This window comes from Myodes glareolus, chromosome 17, assembly GCF_982192425.1.
Source record: "Myodes glareolus chromosome 17, mMyoGla1.1, whole genome shotgun sequence".
Classification (NCBI taxonomy): Eukaryota; Metazoa; Chordata; class Mammalia; order Rodentia; family Cricetidae; genus Myodes; species Myodes glareolus.
This window is the reverse complement of record NC_142042.1, coordinates 16,236,925-16,262,489: the sequence shown is the minus strand read 5'-3', so window position 1 is coordinate 16,262,489 and position 25,565 is coordinate 16,236,925. Positions and strand designations below refer to the sequence as shown.

Here is a 25,565-nt window from a genome sequence, read left to right as displayed (position 1 = left end):
GATCTGAAAAGCAAAGACCAGTCCTGGCTCTTACCTTGACATCAGTTTGAAATAGCGAACCTGCCTCCAGAAATCTCAGAATGACACTATGTCTGAAAGCTGTTCCCTCCCATTTTATAACCCTCTCTAGTTCTGAGATTAAAGGCCTGCACCACTGGGACTTAAGGCCTGCACCACTTGGTCTATGGCAACTAGTGTGGTTACTGGATTTAAAGGTGTATGCCACCATTACCTGGTCTGTAAGACTGACCAGTGGGCTGTTTTATTCTCGGATATTCAGAAAAGCTTTCTTTGTTAAAACACAATTGGAGTTCTATTACAATCACAGGTAGAGGAGGGGATCATAGAGCCAACCCTGCCCAGAAAACCTATTGGTTCTTGAGAGCTGCTGGAGAGAAAGTCTTTGGTCCTTCAGCCTCTGCTGAATTATTCATGCTCCACTGGCTGCCTTCCACTTCTTACTCACACAAGTGACCCTGCTTAAACGCAATAAGTCACAGAGCAGAAACAAAAATGAAAAATGACATTTTCATTACAAAAGTGGGGTGAAGTAGGGTGTGAGGTGAGAAGTAGGGTGTGGGGTGAAAAGAAGACAAGAAGGAGTGGTAGAAGGAGGAATATGATAAGAACATATATAAATGTGTAAAATTGTCAATGAATAAAATTTTAATGTATATGAAATTAAAAAAAGAAATTGATTTTTAAGTAGGCTCTTACACGACTAACTTCTCTGTGTCTTTCTTTAGACAGAGCACAACGTCATTACCCTGGGGACTATTGCACTGTATGTAGTTAATCTGAAACTAGGAAACTGATTATTAGGCACTGTGAGTGAAGTTGGTAGCAGTGAGAACAGAAGCGTAAATGGTGGTCACACACAAGTGAATCTCACTCATTTGTACTAATATAATGAACATATGTTAATATTTTCAAAATAAAAATAGCACATATGAAAGATGAAGGATAGAGAGAACATACTACTGCAGACATGACAGATGTGTGAGTGACTCTTAAGTGACAGACAGCACTGAGCTCTGCCTGTGTAGCAGTTCCTATACAGAGGGATGGGGTTTGTGGAGAAGATTCTAGGAAGCTTGGCTCTGCTGAGCCTGAAAACAAGGCTGCTTTTGTCTCACTTCAGGTTGGACTCAGAGCAAGGTCATTGCTGCCTCTGAGAGTGACAGTTTTCTCCTAAGAAGAGTTCATCATAACAAGCCCCAGATGCAAAATGGGATGCCAAGCATAGTACAATGGGTTATAGAGGTAATTTCTGACTCAGGTCAAGACCATTGGGACTGTTCGGACTGAGTAACTTCTGAATCCTTGGCCTTTCTATCAGGAACCAGTCATCTTTGGACATCCTCAAGGCCAAGGCCTTAGTAATCACAATGTGTCCCAACTGTCACTATTCTAGGACACTCAAACACTGTGAAAGTGAAGATACCTGTGGTTTTCCTTAGCTGTTGAGAAATTTTATTAATACTTAGTAGTTAAAAGAAAGGATACTGACATAGTCATGTGTCAAGAAACATGCTACAAAGAGGACATTTAAACTTTTAAGAAACAGAAAAACTCATTTTTTTGGCCCTTAAATTCTACAAGAGTCTCAAACATTCAAGATACAAGCAGTTTTGGGTTATCTAATGCTAACGGGTTTTACTGGTCTAGAGAAAACACCATCTGGTTTCCTAGCATTTAGATACATTTCAGAGAACTTCAGATCCACCTTCACTTTCAGCCATGTCTCCTCTCCCCACTCCCAGCACACACAGATGTCTCTTATTTCTCTCACTCGCTTAATGTAGTTTTCCCTCTCTCTTTAACAGTCTAGTTTAGAGAAGCATTGGTTTCATCCATCTCTTGTCCCTCTGTTTTCTGAGCTTGTTTCCTCTCACAGTTTTATCCTCTTTCCTCTCACTATCTTCCTCCTTCCTCCATCCTACTTCTATGCCATGCATGTCATATACACATATATCATACTAAATATCATATATGAGGGGAAACATAAGATATTTGTCTTATTTATTTGAACACAATAAGCTACAATTCCTTTCATTTCCCTAAAACCCTGCTATGTGTGTGCACACCTCCTTTACCACTCAGCTGTTGGAGAACATCTTGGTAGCTTCCATAACTTGACTGCTGTGACTAGTACATCAATAAACATGGGTGTGCAAAGGTGCTCTGTGGTATGCTTCTTAGAACTCTTCAAGTGTATTGTTATTTAGAGTAAATGAAGGACTGGGAAATGAATGCAACGAAGGAAGATGAAAAAGAAAGGGAAAATTTAGATGGAAACTCAAATTTTTTAAAATGGAAAGAAAAAATGTTATGGAGGGGAAAAGAGCAAGAGATAAGAAGTGTGATGACTCTGTAATGAAAATATTTGTACACAGAACCAGATGACTGCAAGATGGAGAAAAAAAAGTCATTTAAAATTTACAGTAAAGAAAATCTAGTAGCATAGTAACAAGAGGAGACAAATCGTGGTTTGGGGTGCAAGAAACAAAATATAGGGACAGAGTATTATACTGCCTTCAAAACTTTTTTGATGACTTTTGTCTTTCCTTTGATTTACAGTGGTGTTGACACTTTAAGCATGGACACCTTAAGACAACTCAGTGTACTGTTTTTATCTTAATATTGTGTGTATGTGTGTGCCTTTGTGTGCGAGTGTGTGTGTGTGTGTGTGTGTGTGTGTGTGTGTGTGTGTGTGTGTGTGTAGGTAAGCATGTTTGTATGTATGTATATGATTAGGAACAAGAGATCATCCAGTCAAATTTTGCTTAGTGATCCTGTTATTTTAATGAATTACTAAATTTATTTGTGGTAAGAATACTATTTGTGAGGAGATGGTATTATCTATGCTAAAAGTTTTTGCATTTCACAAATGTACATGTGGCAGCTATCTTCATTATTACTTTTTTGTTCTTTAATTCCAAGTTCTAGGAAAGGAGTTTGGTTTACAGAATTCAGAATTGTATAAACCTGGGCTCTGTCTCAGAGTTCTTACACTCTGTGATGAGTTAGCATGAGTAATTAAATCCTCTGTGACTTTAGCGTTCAAAATAAATGAACCCAAAATAATATCATTTGAGGCATCTTTTTCCTATGCTTCTCAAACTGGCTCCCAAACATGGGATACAAGTTATTGCTTCAAATCTAACCACCCATCCCTACTATCAGCAGGTTCTTAGCTCTCTTTCAGCTGGAAAATTCTGAGAAATCTGATAACATTTATCTGTCAGCGAACACTCTCTCTGAATTCTGCCAGTCACCCATGGGTGTTTTTAGTTTCATTTTTCTCCTTTATAAATGCCTTTACTAACATACCTCTTGTTCATTGCCTTAGCAGAAAGTATTTGCTAAAGCTCTGTACTGCCCAGGAAATTGGAGGTACAAACTCCATGTGCAAGAGGGGATAAATCAGTGGATCCAGATTCAGGACTGAGGAAACCTAGTGCTCTTAATTCCCCCCTCAAAGGCTTTCTTCTGAAAACAAGGATTCCTGCTCCAGGTGAGTCAGCTGACCAGCATGGGAAGGTTTTCAGGATACTGCTTTTTTCCCGTGAAACAAACTCTCCATGGGAGGATGCTGCACTCTGGATGTGGGTCAGCAGTGCACTTATAATCCAGGGTTTGTGGGGAGGAGGGAAGGTGTCCCTGCAGCGCCCCCATTTCCACTCTGCTCAATAGGCTCCAGCAAGTGGAGCCCAGAGAGGGTTGCAGGGCTTCAGGGTTCATTGTTCTTCACCTGGATGCTTCTTAAATAATCTCTGTGTAAAGTTTCTCATACATCTCATACTCATTGTTGCCGGTTAGCCCACCTCTTAAAAAATGAAGCTAGGCAACTTGGAGCATGGAAAACAGACCCTGGACACATTGACAATGCAGGAGATTGTGAACTTTTCTGCAGACACTTTTCCTGGGCTAATATTATTGGTTTCTTTCCAGAAGTCATAAGTGCTCTAGCGAACACAAACCACTCCTTTTCTTAGCTTTCTTGATAATAGCCCTTCTGACTAGATGAGAGAGAATTTCAAAGTTGGTTGAATGTGCATTTCTCTGAAGATTAAAGATGTTGAACACTTTCAAAATCTTTTTTGGTCATTTGTTCTTCCTATGAGAATTAACTGTTATGTTCATTGACCCAATTACAGTGCTTTTTTGTTTATTTTTTAACAGTTTTTATTTTTTGCATAACACATAAGAGCAGATAGCAAAGATGTTTTTCCCATTTTGTAGGCTGTGTGTTAACTCTATTACTAATCTTTACCAAAGGGCAGAAGTGTTTAAGTCTTGGGTACTCTCATGTGAAATGCTTCGAGTCAATACACACGCTAGTGGGATTTTATTCAGAAGTGTCCTGCCTATTCTGAAGTGGTTCCCCAATGAGGTTTTTTTTTTTTTTTTAACAAACTCAGCATTTCTCATTTTAAAGATCAAGTTTTGTTACTTTTATACTTATGTATATGAGTGTGCATGTGCATGTGCATGAGTGTGTGTGTGTGTGTGTGTGTGTGTATGTGTGCGCGCGTACACGTACATATGCCCGAAGAAGCTAGAAGAGGGTTTTGGATCTCCAGGAGTGTACACATAAATGTGAGTTGCCCTATATGAATGCTGTGGACTGAACTCCCAACTCTGGAAGAGTAACAAGTATTCTTAACCCTTGGGCCAGCTTTACCGCAGCCAGAATTTGGTTTTGGTTGTTTTATTTTGTTTTGGCTAGTCATTCAATCTGAATCTTTTAACTTGTAGACTAAGGTCCTTTGCTGTTAATGTCATAGTTAAGAAGGGTTTTTGCTGTTATTCATTATCTTGTTTGCTGCCCCAGATTGTGGGCCTTTTTTCCTTTCCATAGTCATGGTGATCACAGATTAGCAGAAATGGGTAAAATCAAGATATGCGAGTTAGCCAATAGGAGGCTAGAGCTAGTGACCAAGCAGTGTTTTAATTAATACAGTTTCTGTGTGGTTATCTTGGGTGTAAACTAGCTGGGTGGCCAGGACGAACAAAGGGACACTCTCTCCAACAACATCATAGTATCGGGTATGCAGGGTCACACATGATTAATTCTTTGCGACTTACTTGTCTTTTGTTCATCTCTTTTGTCATGAAATGTATTCCTTCCTGTGTGCTCTTAGTGAAACTGTTTCTGCTCTTCCTCCTCCTCGTCTCTTATTCTTCTGTGATCATGCTCTTTTTAGAACTTTCAGCTCTTCTAGCTTAGTTTCATAAAGTTATGGAACTTGTGTTTGTCTTGACATGTTTCTATTTTAGTGGAAATATTTATGACTGTAGCACTTTGGCTGTTCATTATTTACTTTCACGGCATCCTTTTCATGCTTCCTTGGATTTGGGAATTGCTTACAGACCTGATGTCCTTCTGATGGCTCCTTCTCTTGTACCAGTTGGAAGGTTTTCCCTGGTTTGTTGCTTTTCTGTTTTCAATTTTAAGATTTATATGGATCTCTAGTAACCTGTATTCCCTTATGTTTATATTGAGGGCAAACGTCAGCAGCAGAAATAGCTGTGATAATTTGCTTGGCATCCTAGTGTTCCTTGCAGGAAGGGATACTATGTTCACTATGCTCTTGTTGACATGGATTTAAGAGAGCAGTGTGGTACCCTGATTGGGGAAAATGTAATATATTACAGTAATGAAGGGAACAATGACTGGGATAATGAATTAGAGTAAATAGAGTAAGAATGCCTAAAAAGCAATTGGTTTTGCATATAAAAAGCAGAGAGAAAGTGTTCATCATGCATGAAGAGCAGTGAGAAAGGTTCTTCATCACATATGAGAAAAAAATGGAAGATGCAAACCATTTACCAAGACACAAGTTACAACACATGCACACTTGTAACATGAAGGGCCGGCTTGTTGGGGTTTCTATCCCGCCTGGTACCCCACAGCCAGTAAGTTCCAAAGAAAATCACACGGAGTCTACATTAGGTTATAAACTGATTGGCCAATTAGGTCAGGCTACTTATTAGCTCTTATAACTTATGTTACCCCATTATCCTTATCTACGTTAGCCACAGGGCTCAGTACCTTTCTCAGCTAGGCAGGTTACATCCTGCCTCTTCGGTGACCTGCGCAGGAATGGCAAAGGGAGCTTCCTCCTCCCTAGCCTTCTCCTATTCCCATTGCCCCACCTCTGCTTCCTGTCTGGTTGACCCGCCTATAATTCCTGCCTGGTCAATCAGCGTTTTATTAAAATACATGATTGACAGAATACAGACAATTCTCACACACACACTGAGGGGGAGAAGGTAATCAATTTACAAATTTTTCCAAAGAAATATATTATATATCCTTAATATCTGTATATGTGGATATAAAATTTAAAATGTAATAACTAATTAGAGATTAAAAAGATACACCACAAATGAGTAATGGAACAAAATAGAATGCACTAGGTTCTTAGTCAAGGCTTCTGGTTGTAGTATAGCTCATCCCCATGTTTGCTTTAGTCTGACTGTCAAGATTCTACTGTAGCAAGTTCCATCACAAATTTCCTGTGACCCATGTAGCTGGCCCTGCCATGACTTGGGTAGAAGATATTGAAGATCTTTTAGCTCTGGGCATCTTTACTACACTGGACTTCTTTGCCATACTTATGCTTCTAATTCCACTATCTGTATTGCTTGAAATCTGCTGCTCTAATCCAACCCATCCAGGGTCCGCAGTCTGGAGTGGGATTCTAGGAAATCCTTTCCCAGCCTTGAGTTGCTTCCTCCACCCTGTGTCTAAGAGTTTATTGCTCTTAATGAGATGTCACACAAGTTTCTAGGATCAGCCTACATTTTTCTGGGGCCTGAAACACATCTTTAGCTGGGGTCAACTTCCAAGGCAAAAGTCAGGTATACAGCAGTCCTTCTGGTCCAAGGATCTCTCCCATCTCCTCTCAGAATCTCCAGGACAGACAGTCTAGTAGTTTTAAATTAAAGCAGGTAACCTTTAGGACAGCCATAAGTGTCTCTAGAACATTTAAAAATGTGCAAAGAACAAGTTTCAAGTATTGAGCATTTTGGTTCATGCAATGTTTAAGAATGTTTTTGAAATTAAAATATAATTGTATCTTTTTCCCTTCCCTCCCTTACTCTCTTCTATCCAACAACCTCTCTAATGAATTATCCTTGGTTTCTCTCAAATCCACGGCCTGTTTTTCTTTAATCCTTGATACACACACACACACACACACACACACACACACACACACACACAGGCACGCAACACACATTCCTAAATCTGTAAACACGATCTGCTCCATTTTTATAATGTCACTTGCATGTATATGATTTCAGGACTGACCACTTGGTATTGGATAAACAACTGAGCAGTTCCTGCATGGGGAAGACTATTTATCCCAAGTTCATCACATTTTAGTTGTCCACAATGCTTTGTTTAAGGTTTAGGCCCCATGAGATTTTCCTCTTCGATGTTGGATATTGGTGTACTTCTTCCAACCTTGTTTAAGAGGGCAAGTTGTTGCGATTTTGTAGCTTCCCTGTCATTCTAGGAGCCTCAATGTCACACTAGACTTTCTGGTTTTCTGAATCTTAAATCTTTTCACCGCCTTTCCCCAGTCCATGATGTTCCCTGACCTTAGGTACAGGAGTTAGGCTGTAGATGTATCAACTGGGCCTAGTACCAGACAATCACTTGTTCTTGGGGCTTTGATTCGTTGCTTTTTTAAGTGAATTCTATGGGATGAGGGATGAGAGTTGCATTTTCTATGGTATAAAGATAAATATTTAAAATGCAGTTAAGAATGATGTTGGTTTAGTGAAGTGGCAGTAGTAGGGTCTCCTCTAAGATCCATGGCCTCATTAGCATGAGGTACTTGGATAGGTTCCCAGGAAAGGCATGCATGACACTATTGCACCCTTAGGTCCATGTTGTTGAGTTGAGTTCTTCTAACCAACACAGAACGTTTTCGTGCTTTATCATTTCCTAGAAACATATGTGTATTGTGCAAATGGCCTCAGAAATCAACATGCCAGGCCCAGTGTGTCTCATTGAGAATTCTGATCAGCAGTTGGTGGCCAACCAGGAAGCACTGGACATCCTGTCTGCTATCAAGCAGCCTATGGTGGTGGTAGCAATTGTTGGTCTTTACCGCACAGGAAAATCCTACCTGATGAACAAACTGGCTGGAAAGCAGAAAGGTGAGTGACATCATCAAAGCTCCAATGAGTCCTCTTGGCCCCTCCCACTCCCACTCTCAGAATTCAACAAGCAGAGGGAAGGAGAAACCGTCAGAGACCTGGGTGATGTGAGATGATTTGTCCTCATCAGCGGGCTTGTTCTTTTCTGAATTAATCTTCTCACTGGTTCCTCCCACACTCCCATTAGTTCATCATTTAAAGATAAAAGCATGTTTTAATAGTAGAAATAATATATTCATAGAGAAAGTCAACTTATGATGAATTATAAAATATTTATTACAGTGTTTATCTAGGAAAATTAAGTGTCCACTGATGTCAAAGGTACGAATGAATGGCTGATTAGCATTGGATGTTCTGTCCTCCCTTTTTCTGGGTTTGTATTTAAAAGCACTACTTATACCTTGTTGGGCTTCTCTAATGATAACTATGTTAACTGGGTTCCTGTTAGTGATAAATATGTTAATTTCAATGAGATTTCATGAAGCACGTGCTGTTTATCCCCCCATTTCATTCCCCACTCTACAGGCTTCCCTCTGGGCTCCACAGTGCAGTCTCACACCAAGGGGATCTGGATGTGGTGTGTGCCTCATCCTCAAAAGGCAGACCACACCCTAGTTCTGCTGGATACTGAGGGCTTGAGAGACGTAGAAAAGGTACAATATAGTTTTTCAAATTTTAATCATGTTGTGTCAGTAGCTCACCATGTGTTCTTCACTCCCAATCTTTCATTCATGTCCCTGGTGAATCTATTTGAATATCATTCTTTAACTCACCTGACACAGGATCCAAGAGTAGACACTAAAGTCAACTGATTAGTAGCCAGCCAGTCTTCTAATATTTTTTAGCATTTTTCTTTTACACCATCTCACAAAGTTTTGGTGAGACTCTTAATGATGTAATTAAACTTGGCTATATATTTCCTGAACATGCCCGATTATTAAGTGTGAGCCATTGGAAATGCTAAGAATTATAATTCCTATAGAGCATTATCAGTGAGAGAAAGCAAAATTTAGGTAGCACTCTATTTCTGTGAAGAAACACCATAAACAGGGTTACAATTATCTTTTAAAAAAGGCATTTAACTATGGGCTTCTTACAGTTTCTGAGTCCTTTACCACCATGGCAGGGACCAAGGTAGCAGAATGCCAGGCATGGTACTAGAATTTGATCCCTAGGTAGCAGGGAGAAAGAAAGAGACAGAGAGAGTAGTCTTGCTGTGGGCTTCTGAAACCTCAAATCCCATCCCAAGTGACACAATGAAGCCTCATCTCTTAATCCTTCTGATTCCTTTGAACTTTCCCACTCCATCCATGATAAGTAAGCATTTAAATATATGAGTCTATGGAGGTCATTGCCTTGAAAACACCCCAAATTGCAATAACATTATTTTTCATGGAGGATCACATTGCTCCTCTTTCCAGTCTGAGAGACACAAATGCTCTAAAGGACCTTATTTTCTCTAGTGTTAAAATATCCCTGTGGTGGTTTGAAAGAAAATGCCCTCCCACCCACAAGGGATTGGCACTGTTAGGAGATGTGGCTTTTTTATTAGGTGTGGCCATATTGGAGGAAATGTGTCACTGTGGAGGCACTCTTTGAAGTCTCATATATGCTCAAGCCATGTCCAGTGTCAGAGACCACTTCCTGCTGCCTGTGTAAGATGTAGAACTCTCAGCTATCTCTCCAGCACCATGTCTGCATGCACACTGCCATGTCCCACCATGATGATAGTGAACTGAACCTCTGAACTAAGCAGGCCAATAAAGGTTTTACTTTATAAGAGTTGCCATGGTCATGGTGTATCTTTACAGGAATAGAAACCCTGACTACAAAGGTTTGTTGCCATATGTTCTGTGAGAGAAATCCAGCAGTCCAGTTTGAAGTTTAGGCACTGATCACCATTATGACTGTCAAGTGTGAATTTCCTTCATGGTCTCTTATACATGGGTGTACATCATCTTATTTAAATTATAGAGCATAAATTGAACAATCATAATATCATTGTACAGGTATAATTATTATGTAGAATCAATGACTTACTTTTGATATCATAGTTAATGGGAGACAGACATGGACTCATCTTTGGCTACTTGAGTTGATGGACAGTCTCTTAGTTACTCTTCTTCACGCAATGGCCTGTAGGGAGACAACCAGAATGACTGCTGGATCTTTGCCTTGGCGGTCCTCCTCAGCAGCACCTTCATCTACAACAGCATAGGAACCATCAACCAGCAGGCCATGGACCAACTGCAGTATCCTTTGGGTGTGGTCTTGAACAGTAGTAAACCTAGGAAGTACAGCTTCTTTATTTCATGAGATAGACAGGTGTTGGGGCTGTGGACTTCCAGACCCTGAATTTCCTGTAAACAACTTGTTTTCCAATGCTTTTAGCCGATCTGAGCGTAACAATTTGTTTTCCCGTGTTTGCAGCTGCTCTGAGCAAGAGACCCTTAGGCATTCCTGATGGCAGGGGAATGTTTTCTTGTGAGTTTGGCTGGGGCTTAGTTATCTCTACATAAGATGCCCTCGACCAAAATAAGAGGGGCATTCTTGGTGAATTCAAGAATGACCCGTGTCCCCGTGTCTCTGTCTCTGTGTGTATCAGTCTCCAGGCCCTTGCCCAAGACTGGCGAACTGTCATGTAAAACGGGGACCTACTGTACCATAATGCATAACGAATAGCTCGAAGAGCAGATGGGGTGCTGTGCTTTACAGACAGGCAGGGAAGGACTAAGGGATTTGGATAAGCCTTCCTCCTTACCATCTGGGTTTATCTTGGTCTCTACCATAAGTTCAAATTTCCTGGCCCATATGGCCTTAAACTCAGACATACACTGCTCAGAAAATCCGTTTCTAGATTAATATCCCATGTATGTCCAAGTCTTCAACATTAGTTAAAACTTATGACCCTGAAAATCAGCATTCCTGCCAGCATCTCTAAGTATTACCATTTAACGACCTAGGTACGTGTTGTCAACACCTCTAAGAAATACCACTAAACTGCCCAGGTACGTGCTGTCGGTGATATATCCTGCAATCTCTCAGGTGCTCTGAGGTATTGTTTGTTGGTTGGTTCTTTTGTTTATTTAGCTCACAGTTTGTATGTCTTGGAACTACAGAAGAGACAGGCATGCTTCTTCCTTCTATTTAGACTGTGCTGCAGTTTCTCATTCTTCAGTCAGTAAAAAGAGGCTTTCAGTGCACAGCACTTCAATGTCCAGCCTTATTTTTCCATCCACCCACTCAACACAAGATTTTTCTTCTGGCAAAATTTTAAATCTCTACTAACTTCCTAAAGACTAGAAACCAGAAGTCACTCTTTACACATAGTACCTTATCCCTTCCCCTTCTTCCACTGTTTCCATCCTGACCTCATCTATGTCATTGTCACTGCTTGCTCCATCTTCATGACCTTGTCATCAAATATTGAGCTCAATAAACTTTTTCACCTGGTGGGTAATCACATTATTTGTTTTCACATCAGATGTTATAAACTGAGCTCTTCCTATTTCTGAGTGACTTGTCTCTTAGATCTAATGTTTCTAAGTTCTCTGGTATTCTACCTACCACACCAGTAAGTTCTTTCTGTTTACATTCTCTTCTTTCTGTGGCCTCTAAATGTATAACTCAGTTGCTGTGCCTCTGCTACCCTTGTTTGACTTTTTGTATCTAGGTGCTGTCATTTAACCTCAAGGCCTTCTGGGTCATCTATGTGGCATGTTTATAGTCATGGAAACATTCAATCTTTTGCATTTAGCTGCCTTTATGTAGATATGCAAGAGACAATTCAAAGTCAAAATGTACAAAATCTTCCTTTCCTCCATGTTTCTTATTACATTAGAATTTCTCATCATTTGCAAAATTGTTCAGATTCATAATATGGTATTCACTTGATACAACCATTTTCTAGTATACTAGAAATCATTATTGCACAAATGTTCTCAGTTCCAGTAGCAAATCTATCTCCCTAGACTGACACAGTCTCCTCATATCTTCTACAAAAACACTCTAGTCTAAGCTTTTCTTGTCTTGTGTCTTGGACATGTCAACTGCCAAATTATTCTTTGCTTGAACTTTTGATTCCTAGGTATATTTCCAGCCAGTGTGATCTTCAGAAATGATGCTAGGTCATAACTTCTCTACATAAAGTCTACCAGTGCCTTTCATTTAGTGAAATAAAACTGAAGACTTGGGTCTGTCTAACTTAAATGTCCCGCATGTACGTCTTTTTGGGCCTTCTGTCCCACCACACCAGTAATCAAGATTTATACTCACTATAGAATTATGTTTTCTGTTTAAGGATTTGGAAGTGATGTGACCTCCTTGTTTGTAATATTCTTCAACTACACTCTCCATGGTTATATCTGTTGATTCATTTGGATTCCCCATAACCTAGGACCTTAGAGAACACAGTGGCCTTTTGAAGACTTCCATGTGAACAATCCCCACACACTATGCATGCATCTTTCACTATTTGTTTTCTCATTCATTTTTGCATCATAATTCTTAGAAGTATCTAATGATTTCTTTTGTATTTTCATTCACTTATTTATTGCCTGTCTCTTTCAGCAGATATAAACTTTGTGTATTGGCATTCTGTTACTGATTATAAAATTTTGTCCAAAGGATAGTGCTTGTTCTCTAGAAGACATTAAATAGATGTTTGTGACTGAGTGATTATTGAAAATGAATAAGGTAACAAGTAAATATAAGTTAGTTTGATGGGTAGTGGTGGAATCAACATCATGAAAATGGCATTTTCCCTGTAGTTTTCTTAACTTAGCATCCCAGCTATGTGACAGAACTGGCTGATCTAATCAAAGCAAAGTCATCACCTGATGAGTGTGGCATAGCTGACTCAGCTAACTTTGTGGGCTTCTTTCCAGTCTTTGTGTGGACTCTGAGGGATTTCTCCCTGGAGTTGGAAGTTAATGGAGAGTCTGTCTCTCCTGATGAGTACCTGGAGAGTTCACTGGCTCTGATAGAAGGTAAATGGTCTCCATGGAAGCTGTAGATACAATGATAACAATAGCATGAGGTCACTCCTGCATTCTTGAGAAGTTCTTCATCCTATAATTGTGCCATCCTCACTGCTGTTATGGCAAATGATAAAACAGCTGCCTGAATTTAAACTGTGCCATTCAGTACTTCTTAGAGAATGGAGCTTTCCTTTCCAATTACTCTAATTTTTGTATTGCTCATTTCACATTATCACATTCCCCCCTAATTGGGAAAGTTATAACATTGAAAAGGTCACAAATTTTCAGTAATTTATTTGAAATTTTCTTTACCTAATTCATCCTTTTTAAGGAACTGATAAGAAACATAAAAACTTAAATGAGTCTCGGCTATGCATCAGAAAGTTCTTTCCAAAGAGAAAGTGCTTCATCTTTGACAGGCCTGCTCAGAGTAAGTATCTTTCCAAACTGGAGACAATTCCAGAGGAAGATCTGAGTGAAGAATTTGTAAAACAAGTTGGAGAATTCACCTCATACATCTTCAGCTCTGCCAATGTCAAGACTCTGTCTGGTGGCATCATAGTCAATGGGCCACGTAAGTCATCCCCTCTACTTCTTACGTGGGATTTTCTTTTGCTCATTGCAGGATATTGAGGGATGCTGTCATTGAAAATGTAATATGTGTGTATCACATGACGGGACTTACTTGGGAACTAAATCTATTTCTTATAGTCTCATATCTGTGATAGTAATGGAGGGGTCACGGAATCTTAGGATGCCCTAGAAATAATTTTCTTTTGTTAATGATTCCTACTAATGAGCACAATACCTGAAAGTTACAAAAAAACAACATATGGAATTAATGCATAGAGAAAGGCCTAAGGCCAGACACAACCTTTAAGCTTCAGGAAGGTAAGAGTTATGTGCCTGAAAGAAGAGAATGCATAAGAGTGTCTCTCATTGGAGAAGTATGGGACCAGAGCCACGGTGGGTCAGAAATGTGACTTAAGAAATCTATAGTTGACTCCAAGTTTTGTGGGAATGTCTCTAATTATACACATAACTCTGCAGTATTTTGTGTGTGATATTTTGCAGTTCTAAAAAAGAGAGACTGAGAAGATGAACCCTCTGCTTAATGGAGTAGAATTAAATGGTCATTCAGTTAGGCTCAAATTATGGAAGTAGAAATTGTCAAAGTGAGATGTCAGCTAATATATTTTGATATAAAATACAAAAGTTTTTCATTTATACTGAAATATGACAGCGTGGTGGGACTGAGATGGAAGATTGAAGCTCACCACTTTTTCACGTTGTATTCTGTGACTCATTTCAACTATAGAAACAGGAATAAACATACCGGATGCACTCATAGAGAACTTTGGGTAGGAAGGGCCTAAAACTGATCTAAATTGTCTGAAAACTGGTTCTTGGGATGTGGTGCCTTCAGGCCTGAAAACAACAAAGATGTGGGGGAGACCTAGATGTCTTGGTTATTCTAAAGCTTTTGTGAAAAAAAAAGGTGGATAGAGCCATTTACATAGTATGGAAAAAGAACTAGTAAGTTGTGCCATTAAAATTAGAAATAGGAAGAAAGAAAATGAGAAATAAAAACCATGCAACAGGAACAGAAGAAGAGGTAAAGAGTAAGGTTTTTGCCATTTAATAATAGAAAAAGGAAAGATAATGAGAAAGGAACAGAAAACAAACAGTGATATAACAAGTAGGCAGAGTGTTCTGGTCATCCTAACCTGTTATCATTTCAATACAAATTATATCTGTGTGATAAATGTAGAAGCAGTAAAAAACAGGCTTCAAGATCCTCCTGATCTAGAGGTTAATATGTCATTCCCTTGATGTTCTTTCTCAGAAAAATCCTAAAAGCTATGTACTCTATTCAGCAATTAACAGTCATTTTAAACTCCTTTATGTAGGTCTACATAGCCTGGTAGTGACCTATGTCAATGCCATCCACAGTGGAGAACTACCCTGCATGGAGAATGCTGTTCTGGCTTTGGCCCAGATAGAGAACTCAGCTGCAGTGCAAAAGGCCATTGAGCACTATGAAGAACAGATAAAACAAAAGGTCCAGCTGCCCACGGAAACCCTCCAAGAGCTTCTTGACTTGCTCAGGCCTATTGAGAGAGAGGCCATTGAGGTCTTTATGAAGAATTCTTTCAAGGATATATACCAAAAGTTCCAGAAAAAATTAAGTGAATGTGTGATAGTCAAAATCTTAAAAAAGAAACACATGGACCTTTTCTAAGATGAGCATTATTTTTAGTCTCTAATACAGTGACATCCTACGATGTACATACATTTGCAATGGTTGTTGAAAGATTAGATTCTGCAAGACATTGATATAAAGATAGCAATATAGTTAACCACATTTTCCACAAAATTTCATTCTGTTTATTATAAAAATACATGAATGGTTAGTTGATGATGAACCCTTCCTCATTAGCAAGTCAAAACTTACTGATAGTTAGGTATGATAGTTGAGTTCAAGAGGTCTAATGAAGCTAGATAGTTTCAGTAGGAAATAGGCATCTTCATTTCGAAATTACTTTCAGGGAGTAATATATGTAGATTTTCTACTCCATTTTGCTTCCTAAGTGCTGAGATGTCCATCATTATCATCTTCACAATTCCTTTTACAGGCAGTGACAAAAACCAAACAAAATGTTACAATATCAAAAAGTATTTTTTTTCTTTTGCTGAGTACTTCTAGCAAAGTCTCTGGCTTTAGTGTCTTTCTTTACCTCATAATTTGATTAGAGACCTCTGAAACTGGAGTTGTTCATCCTGTTTCAGAGACAAGAGATCATCAGTCCATGAACATTAAGACCCCAACACAACAGAGTGTTGCATTCAGGAATTCCCACAGGAGCCTGATCTGAACTGTCCCTAAAATTAGACAGTTGAATAGACAAAGGTTTCCTATGAAATTGTGTCCGTGCTTTGATAGTTACATACTAATCAGGAAGGTGGGCAGCAGGAGGGGTACAGGGAGGTGCCTTCAGGAAATCACAAACCAAAAGACCAGTTTCTGCATGGACACAATGAGACCTTACAGTGAGGTGAAGAACAAGGCCCCATTTAGACATTCTCCATTATTCTATTGGGTTATCCCCCTCCTCTCAACCATCTGTGTATTTTGTCCTTGTCCAGGATCTGTTGGATGCCAGGCGAGATGCAGTTGTTAAGAAAAACATGGAAATGTCATCAGCTCATTGCTTAGATTTGCTGCAGGATATCTTTGGTCCTCTGGAAGAAGAAGTGAAACAGGGAACATTTCCTAAACCAGGAGGTTACTATTTCTTTCTTCAAAGGAAACAAGAGCTGGAGAAAAAGTATAACCAGGCACTTGGGAAAGGGCTTCAGGTAAACTGAGTTAGCTGGAACCATTTTGGGAGGCTGATATGGAATTTCCTTCAAATGCTAGTTAGAGCAACAAAGATACAAAGGTGTTGGTTGAGAGTGCTCTTGCCTTACATCCATCCACAGAGAGCCAATCATGATACAGAGAGCATTTCTTCCTTGGGAGTACAACTGGACTTCTCAATTTTGCTTGTGTAATTCATTCATTCACTCATTTACTTATCTATAGGAGAAGAAGCTTGTTCATCCTGGCCACCCGACTAACTTAGCCCCAAAATAACCACACAGAATCTGTGTTCATTAAATCACTGCTTGGCCATTAGTTCTAGTTTCTCATTGGTCAACTCTTATATTTCTATTAATCTGCTTTCCATTTCTATTAATCTGTATATTGCCACATGGCAATGGCTTGCTGGCAAAGATCGCATGTCTTACTCTGGCGGTAGCTCCCAGGCAGCTTCTCACTCTGCCCTTCTTCCTCCTGCATTCATTTCCATCTTTTTTGCCTACCTTAGTTCTACCCTATCAACAGGCCAAGGCTGGTTCTTTATTCATTAACCAAAAAAAGCAACACATAGACAGAAGGACCTCCCACACCACTTATCTAATCATCTCACGGTGATTTATTATTCTCATGTATCCAGTACTTCTCAGGGTGCTAGAGTTACTGCAATTTGCAAAATAAACAAACCAAACCAAATGCAGATAAAAAATTCTCCCTCACAACCACCAGGTGATGCTAGTAATGGTAGTAATGGCAGTTCACACATAGATTGTCCTATTGTTTTCGAGAAGTTAATCCACTGAGTTCTGACAACAATTCTACTAAGCATTTATTATTATTTTCTCATGAAGAGAAAAGAAACTGTGGAAGAGTGAAGTTAAGACCTCACACAAGATCACATAGTCAACGAGGCAACTAAAGCCTGAATGAAAATACAGGTTACATAGTTTTGCCTTTAATGACTCTAAAGTGTTCTACATAGTCAATAGCGGGTAAGATTAGATTTATTTACATATTACTTTTGAACATTAATGGCTTTAAAGGTGTTAAATATTTCTTCCCTTTTGGATACAAGAAATGAGATAGAAAGAACCAAGTCACTCTAATGAACTGATTGTGTTCTGGGTTTTTTCTGTGCTTAAGAACCTTAGTTTGTGGTGACCTTTTCCAGGTCATATTCATGCTCTGAAGCCATTGCTAGTGATTATGTGGTTATGTGATTTTAACTAGCATTTAGTCCTCCTCCTGCTGTACAAAGAATAATATATATAAAACGTATATTTCACCTTGATATGAGGCAATGAGAAAGTTCAGCAGAAAAAGAAGTTGGACCGAGAGACAAGTAGCTATGAAGGAAATGGAAATATCTGGAACCAGAAACATTCTGTAAGAATAAATTGATGCTTTATAAAGGTTCTGTTTAATGGGTGACAAAAAAAATACTCTCAGGGCATAAAGTGACAGACCAGAGGTTGGACAAAACAGTGGGTATCTTGGAGAACACTCAAAAAGACCAGATATTTATTTGGATAAGTTAGAAAGTCAGCAGGGGTTTTAGCATCACTGTCGTACTTACTGCTCTGTTGATGTGAAGAGACACCATGACCAAGGGAAGTGTTTTTAATGCTGCAGCTAACACAGCCTGTATAGCCAAGACTGGCGGGAGGGAGTGGTGGTCCTGGAATTGAGACACAGAGGCTTCTTTTCAGGTGGAAGAACAGCAACCTTTATTTTGCCCAGCAATATTTTATACCTATACTCCTTCTGTGGAGACCCTCAGCCAGAAAGAACACAAACATCCTTGTTAATTACAGACCACAAGAAAGTTCTGCTGTCAGTCAGGGGGAGTGAGGGCAGCTGGATCACAACAATTAATAGAAAACATTTAATTTGTGGCTTCCTTACAGCTTCAGAGGGTTAGTTCATTATCATAATGATGATGAGTATGATGGCACACAGGCAGGCATGGTGCTGGAAAAGTAGCTGAGAGCTTTACATCCTGAGCTGCAGGCAGCAGACCCAGAGACACACACTGGGAATGGCATGGGTTTTTCATGCCTCAAAGCCAGCTCTTGTGACTTGCTCCCTCTAAGAGTCCACACCTACTCCGTCAAAGCCATTCCTCCTCATCCTTCCTAAACATTTTCACCCTCTGTGACTAAGTTCAAACATATGAGCCAATAGGGGCCATTCTTTTTCAAACCACCACAATGGCCCTCCTTGAACTCTTATGACAATATTCTGGATGCTTTGAGAATGGTCTGCCGCAGTCATTCTGGCAGGAGGGAAGGTCTCAGGTCAGCAGATTTAGAAGGAGCAGATGGCCAATAAAAGTTCCTAGTTAACCCTTCTAGGTGGGCTCCATGCCAGGAAGGACATAGCTAAAACGAAACAAGCTCAATGGTATTATTGTCAACTTTCTGTATCATATTGTTTTTGTTAGGTCATTTTGTAAAAAGTCTTATTGGTCATTTGCTTGTATTATGGTTTCCACTTTTGTGTTTTAGTGAATTTTGCCTGTGTATGTGTGTCAGTTTCTTGGTTTTCTTTTTCTTCTTTCCTTTTTTGGGATTGGTTTTTGTTTACTTTTTTGTTTTATAAAGAGGGATTAAAGAAAAAGCACAGAGTTGGGTGGGTATGAGATGGGTAAGGTATGGGAGGACTTGAGGGAAGATCACATGGGTGTTCAGAATATATCGTATAACAAAAATTTCTCAATTAAAAATTCATTTTGAAGCCAAAGTCAACATTATTAGCTTATTGTAACATATAGAATAAATACTTGGAGGGAAATAAGACATCAAAGATACAGCTAGAGGAATGGAGTCACCTGTTAGTAAAGTTTAAACAACTAAAAGTGATCGAGTCTTATGGGACCTCCGGTCAATTTTAAAACCTTAAACTTGAAATATTGTTTGAATCTCAAAGCATGTGTTTATAGCTGGTAGCATTAAATTGAATTAAGAGATGCATGACATGATTTGTCTTCAACTCACATTCTTATTTCCTTATTGTAATTTCTTATGGCATTTAGGCTAAAAAGATGCTGAAAGCGTACTTTGAGTCCAAGAAAGGTGTTGCTGAAACACTTCTAAAGATGGATCAGTCACTCACAGAAAAGGAAAAGGAGATTGAAGGTGAGAGCTGCTGAGAAGGCTCCAGATGTTGGAAATTTTCTTTTCTTTTCTTTTTTTTTTTATACTTTCCATTAACATGGTTTTCAGTTAAACTAGTGTTTGTACTTAGTCCATTGTTTCTTTCTGGCACTTTTCCATGGTGTTAACTGAAGCTCTGCCCTCCCCTGACACAACCAGTTTTGCATAGCAGCGAAGGGTATGGGACAATGCAAAACCAAAAATTGCACACATCTCCATCATTTAAAAGTTAACTCAGCTCTAGTCAGTTGTTGGTCATGAGTGGCCAGGGTGTGAAGGGCTGTAGACAGAGCTGACAGTTATAAAGCAAGGTAATGCACTGCCCATAGTTAATCCCTTAAGTTGCTGAGAAAGCTGCTGACAGTCTACTCTCATTCTCCCTGGCTTATAACTTTATATTTCTTTATTTCTGGAACCTATATTTCTCTATTCTTGTTCTTGGATTATTTACATATGAGGTTGTCATTACAGAGAAAGATGACAAATGTCTCTCTTAGCTTCGTGACTGTTTTTTAGCTGGTAGATGTGGCCAACTCCATCCTTGTTAACTGCTTTTATAGGGCAAAGATTCCACAGGAAATTTCTGTCTATGGTAGGATTTTTTTTTCTACAGTGACTACAGATAAATGCAGCTAATAGATTTCACTTCTCATGCCTTTTGTTTTCCTTTTCTCAGAGGAACGTTTAAAGGCTGAAGCTGCTGAAGCTTCAGACAGGGAACCGAGAGCAATGCAAATAATGGATGTTCTAATGTTGAAAGAGAAGGAAAACAGCTTCAACGAGCATATGAAGCAGCTTCAGAAGAAGATGCAGCAGGAGCGGGAACAATTAATGACTGAGCAACAAAACCTTGTATGCCTCAAACTTAAGGTACCTTTTTGCACCCTTTTAATTTTCTGCAGTCCAATCAACAATGTGTATCAGGCGCCTTAGGTATTTTGTTCACAAGAACAAGGCTTGACTGGATTGTGAATGAAAGCTCTGTGCCACCCTACTCCAAAATACTTTGCTAATAACACAAGATCCTCTAACGTGGGGCGAATTGTTTAATTCTCTATTACAGTCTCAACCCCTTGCTGCTTTTTCTCTGGCCACCTCTGACTCTGTCAGGCTGCCTATTGATGGATGAAATCCTTTATCAGGGTATCTCTGTTAAACAGTAGTTTTGAATTGCATATTCTTTTCACATGTTTTGTAGGATTTCTGTGACCACATCTTCAATTAACCCATCAAGGATTAATTTTTCACATGTGCTAGACAGAGAAGTTATACTATTTTTGCATAAATCTATATAATGTGATATTCAACTCCGATCTTTTCTACCGAATGTGACCCATAGAAATTTTGTCCCTGCCACACCTCACATGACTTTATTTTTGGAATCATTCTAAAGAATAGACAAAGTCTCAAACCATCAAGAAATGGTTAAATGCTCACATTGCCAGGAACATCCTATTTTCTCGGCATCCCTCCCCATCTTTACCTAGGCTTCATGGTTGCTAATAAAAAGTTGTGTGAGCACTCAAGACCCCAGTTGCTTCAGTATAATTCTGTCTCCTGTATTGGACACTAAACATTTTGAAAATGTACTAAATTCCTTACTTGAATGCCTGCCCTAATTCTGAATCTGGTAATGACCTTCACTTGGATTTTTGCCAGTCTTATCACTTTACTGCTTGTATTTGATTGTCCACAGAACACAGATCAGAGATGAGGCAAGAAAGAGGGAAGCTAGTGCTGATTTTATTGAAAATGGTTTTTTACATGAGCCAAAGGATCTGAGAATTGGAATCAGACTTATGGGCCACAGGTGTTTTAGGAACTGGTAGACAACATTTCTAAAGCTGGAGAAAGCACAGGAATTTTATTGCCATATGAGGAGATGGGGGAAGAAAATATAGAAGTTGAGGAAGGAAACGGTTGTGGGAAAAATTTCAAAATTCCATTAAGGTTTAATATAACTTCCAAAGGAGAGCTTGTGAGACACATGAGGAACATGGGAGCTGTCTGAGTTCACTCTTCATCTCTATTTTGGGAACAGGAAAAATTTCTCAAGGAAGGATTTCAAAAAGGGAGCAAGAAACTTCTTGAATGGAGAAAATCAAGAGCAGAATGTCATCATCATTCTCCATGCTCTAAACTTCAAACCAACTAAACCTCTGTACCCAGGTCTGACATCAAGAAATTTTCTACGGGGTCAACTTTGTACCATGAAGCAACTTGACACTGAACTACACTTGAAACTATGGTGCTCTATTGGGAGGAGGATCGAAATAAAATTAGCAAAGTAAAGTTTAAGTATAAAAATAGTGATTTGCTTATTAAGTGAATCAGTTCTTATTTATTTTATAACTAAAGAGTAATGTTATCTTTAATTGGATCTTATATTTGAAATCATAAATATGGACTACACAGAGATATTAAATTGTGTCATTGGATTTATTTAAAAACTAAAGTGGTATGACATCTCTTTGGGTATACCTTTTTGTATCATACACATCTTTTTCTAGATATTCTTTGCTGCATGCTCATAAGTAATTCAAATTTAACTTTGTCCTAAGCTGAGGGTGGCATGTTGTAAATGTGAGAAAAATATGAACATACCCATAGGACACAGTGGAGTTTCACAACTCTTCTGTGCTCCTTGGATTTCATGCTATTTACAGACAAAGGAACTGTGAACCCTGACATTTGTTCCATGTGCAGACACTAGGCAGTTCTCAATGTCAGTAGGCTGCATTGCTGCTGGATGTGCAGAGAAGGACCACTGGATGGCAGCAGAAAATAATTCTCTTCATGCAGAATGCATTGCAGGAGGAAGCTTCACCTCCTAGAGCTGAGGCTGTCTTGGCTTGAATTATGCTCCAGTGAATTGTATTTCCTTTCTAATCTCCCTCTTTTTAATATTTTAAAAGTTTTTCTTCTTCTTACAGTTTTAGAATGACTTCTACAGTCACAGAATGGGGAACTCAAAGTAAATTCCTTTGTATTCTTCTAAGGATTATGACCACAGCCCCAACTGTTCTGAAACTTATCTCCATTTTTACCTGTGTCTCACTACTGTAATGATCTGTCCCAACCCTTTAAGAGGCAAGCCCTGCCACTTCTCTCCCCACATCTGCTGCGGCAAGTATATTTTCCTTCTGTTTCCAGCCTGAGTTCCTCCCTTTCTGTCTCTCCTCCTGAAGAGGCAGCTTTTGCCTCACTCCCTTCTCGCCACTTTTTCCCTTCCTTTCTCTCTCTGGTTCTCCTCTCTCTCTCTTTCTCTCTCTCTCTCTCTCTCTCTCTCTCTCTCTCTCTCTCTCCCTCCCTCCCTCCCTCCCTCCCTCTCTCTCTTCTGCCTTTTTCTCCCCTTCTTCCCTTTCCATAACCCACAAATAAGTATCCAACCTCACTCTGGATGGTGTGCCTATCCATTCTGTTCTCTCACCCGCCCTGTGGCTCTCTGCTCCTCTTGGCTCGCTGCCTGCTGCAGCCACTTGGGGAATGGCATCATTTTACTTTTACCATAGCTTGTGACTCGACCAGGCTCTCCATGCTACCTCCTGCCTGCCTGTGGGCCAGCTGAGGATGCATGAAACCCTTGACTTGAGAACCAGATTTCTTTACAACAGCCCTGCATTGTATCTGCCTAACTGCCAGCCTCTATGTACACCAGCTGTTTCGTTGCTGAGTTTTGCCCTTCCAGCCCCCAACTACAATCTTCACGGCTATGGTTGAGTCCTTCTCTGACATTCATCTCTGGTTGCTTTCCATAACTAAAAACGTGACCAGACAGGTTTGGTCCTCTCGTGATAGCACTGCACACACTGTGTGGTACAATCGATTTGGGGCCCAGGGTCTCCCAGATTTTTCTTTTCTTTTGGACCACTTGTAAGTGGTACCCACCATGAGAGACTTCTCAGAGCAGCCTCTAGCCTCTGGCTTCTGAGTTGCCCGGACCGGAGCCAGTCAGGCTTTAACACCCAGCCTGTATAGAAGGGACATCCTCCTATATGCTTTGTGGTTTGTCACCACCATTTCACACCCCACCTATAGAGAGAGGACACTCTTTTATAGGCCCTCTGGTGTTTTCATGAATTTTTATATTTTCAGCTATGGTATAAATCCTCAAACTATCAGTCATCCACCTGTAAATGCTCCACTGGTGTCCTGCCAGCTCGGTTTTTCCTCAAACTGCTATCTGTCACGGCTATCACTGCAAACAAGATTGGTAGGATCCACAAGGCAGCTGTTTCCAGGTCCAGCCTTGGCTTCCAACCTGGCTTGTGGCATGGCAACTTGGCAACATGGCCGATCTTGCCTCTAGGCCTCTCTTAAATCTCCTGCAGGATGTGCCCTACTATATTAATAGCAGCATTTTTTGTCATAGCCAGAACCTGGAAACAACCTAAATGACCCTCGACTGAAGAATGGATAAGGAAAATGTGGTACATTTACATAATGGAGTACTACACAGCAGAAAAAAATAAAGACATCTTGAATTTTGCAGAAAAAAAGATGGAGGTAGAAAACATCATTTTGAGTGAGGTAACCCGAACACAGAAAGACAATTATCACATGTACTCACTCATAGTGGTTTTTAAACATAAAACAAAGAAAACCAGCTTACAAACCACAATCCCAGAGAACCTACACAATGAGGACCCTAAGAGAGACATACATAGATCTAATCTACTTGGATAGTAGAAAAAGACAAATCCCCTGAGTAAATTGGGAGTATGGGGACCTTGGGGGAGGGCTGAAGGGGATGAGAGAGGTAGGGAAGGGAGCAGAGAAAAATGTAGAACTCAATAAAAATCAGGAAAAAAAAACTCCCGCAGCTCAAAGATCATGGCTTTTCCGTACAACACGTGATCGCTGCCATTTTGACTGAGGTCAGGTGACCTTACCGCCATCTTAACTGAGATCAGATGACTTCACTGCCATCTTAACTGAGACCCAGGTCAGGTGTCCATGTTCTGCCTTCTTTACCCCTGTGCTTACTCTGTTGCATGTGTGTTTTGTGCAGGGCCATGCCTTTGATAAGGCCCACCAAGAACATCCACTTTGTTCAATTCCTGTTCACTACATGTGTGTATGTTTGTGTATATGCATACATGTATCTTAAATGAACTTATGTTTATTGTTAAATATATAATTGTCTGCCCATTATATCTCATTCAAGACTAACAAACAGCAAGTTTCATGTTTTAAATTGGTACATACTTTTAAGTCTCTTACAAAAAATACTATATATGTAATCCAACCCTGATTTAAGATATATTAAGCTGTTCTCTACTATTGTAAGTTCTGCTGTTAGCCTTCTATTACAAGTAGTTTTTTCTTCTTTCTGTCTTTTTATGAGTATAAATCTTACCTGTTATGTTGAGAGCCAGTACAGTCAAGCTTGAACTTAGCTCTCCAGGCAGATTATATAACTTATCTATACCTAGTAAACAGCCTTCACCTGCTCAGAGATCTGGGAAATATGACATTTAAATATTTAATTATTAAAAAACTTTTCATAACAAAAAGAGACAGCTTAGCTCCTAGCAGTAGCACTCTGCTTCCTCCCAAGAAGACAGAAGACAAATGGGCACACAACAACATCCATCTGCAATTCTCTTCAACTGCCAAGCACTGACCACTGGGAAAAACTGCCTTTCATCTAAACTAAAGATCACCAGACAGTGGGCAGAATCCCTGCAATCGACAGCCTAGCTGCTCAGGTCAATGTAGGCTTGTCTTCCTGCAGATTTCTTAGCCCACAGGATCTTCTGGAGCCTGACAGGTCCTGTGCTCATCAGCAGACGGCAAATACGACCTTCAGTGATCATGGAGGACCCTGAAGAGTAGCTCTAGGTACCAACCAAGTAATTTCTCTGTGGTTTTTAATCAATAACTCAAGTA

The 25,565-nt window shown here is 39.7% G+C and overlaps 1 protein-coding gene across 2 annotated transcripts; it reads left to right on the top strand.

The window, feature by feature from the left end:
* The first annotated feature begins 3,305 nt into the window (after positions 1-3,305).
* LOC125412834 (guanylate-binding protein 2-like) lies at positions 3,306-22,098 on the top strand. Of its 2 annotated transcripts, none has more exons than XM_087897501.1 (11): positions 3,306-3,517; positions 7,968-8,178; positions 8,704-8,831; positions 10,321-10,430; positions 12,970-13,166; positions 13,489-13,731; positions 15,068-15,219; positions 16,305-16,517; positions 19,553-19,655; positions 20,350-20,543; positions 21,715-22,098. In XM_087897501.1, the coding sequence occupies exons 2-11, from the start codon at positions 7,974-7,976 to the stop codon at positions 21,826-21,828; spliced, it is 1,659 nt and encodes a 552-aa protein (XP_087753627.1). In that variant the 5' UTR covers positions 3,306-3,517; positions 7,968-7,973; the 3' UTR covers positions 21,829-22,098. The 2 variants fall into 2 exon arrangements, with proteins under 2 accessions (XP_087753627.1, XP_087753626.1); XM_087897500.1 differs by having other exon boundaries at positions 15,068-15,350; positions 16,307-16,517.
* The last annotated feature ends 3,467 nt before the right edge of the window (positions 22,099-25,565 follow it).

Coding starts and splice junctions, on each gene's coding strand:
- LOC125412834 (XM_087897500.1), top strand. CDS start 7,974: ATGTGTATTGTGCAAATGGCCTCAGAAATCAACATGCCAGGCCCAGTG. Junction 15,351..16,306: donor TTCCAGAAAAAATTAAGTGA/ATGTGTGATAGT, acceptor CCTTGTCCAGGA/TCTGTTGGATGCCAGGCGAG. Junction 19,656..20,349: donor AAAGGAAAAGGAGATTGAAG/GTGAGAGCTGCT, acceptor TCCTTTTCTCAG/AGGAACGTTTAAAGGCTGAA.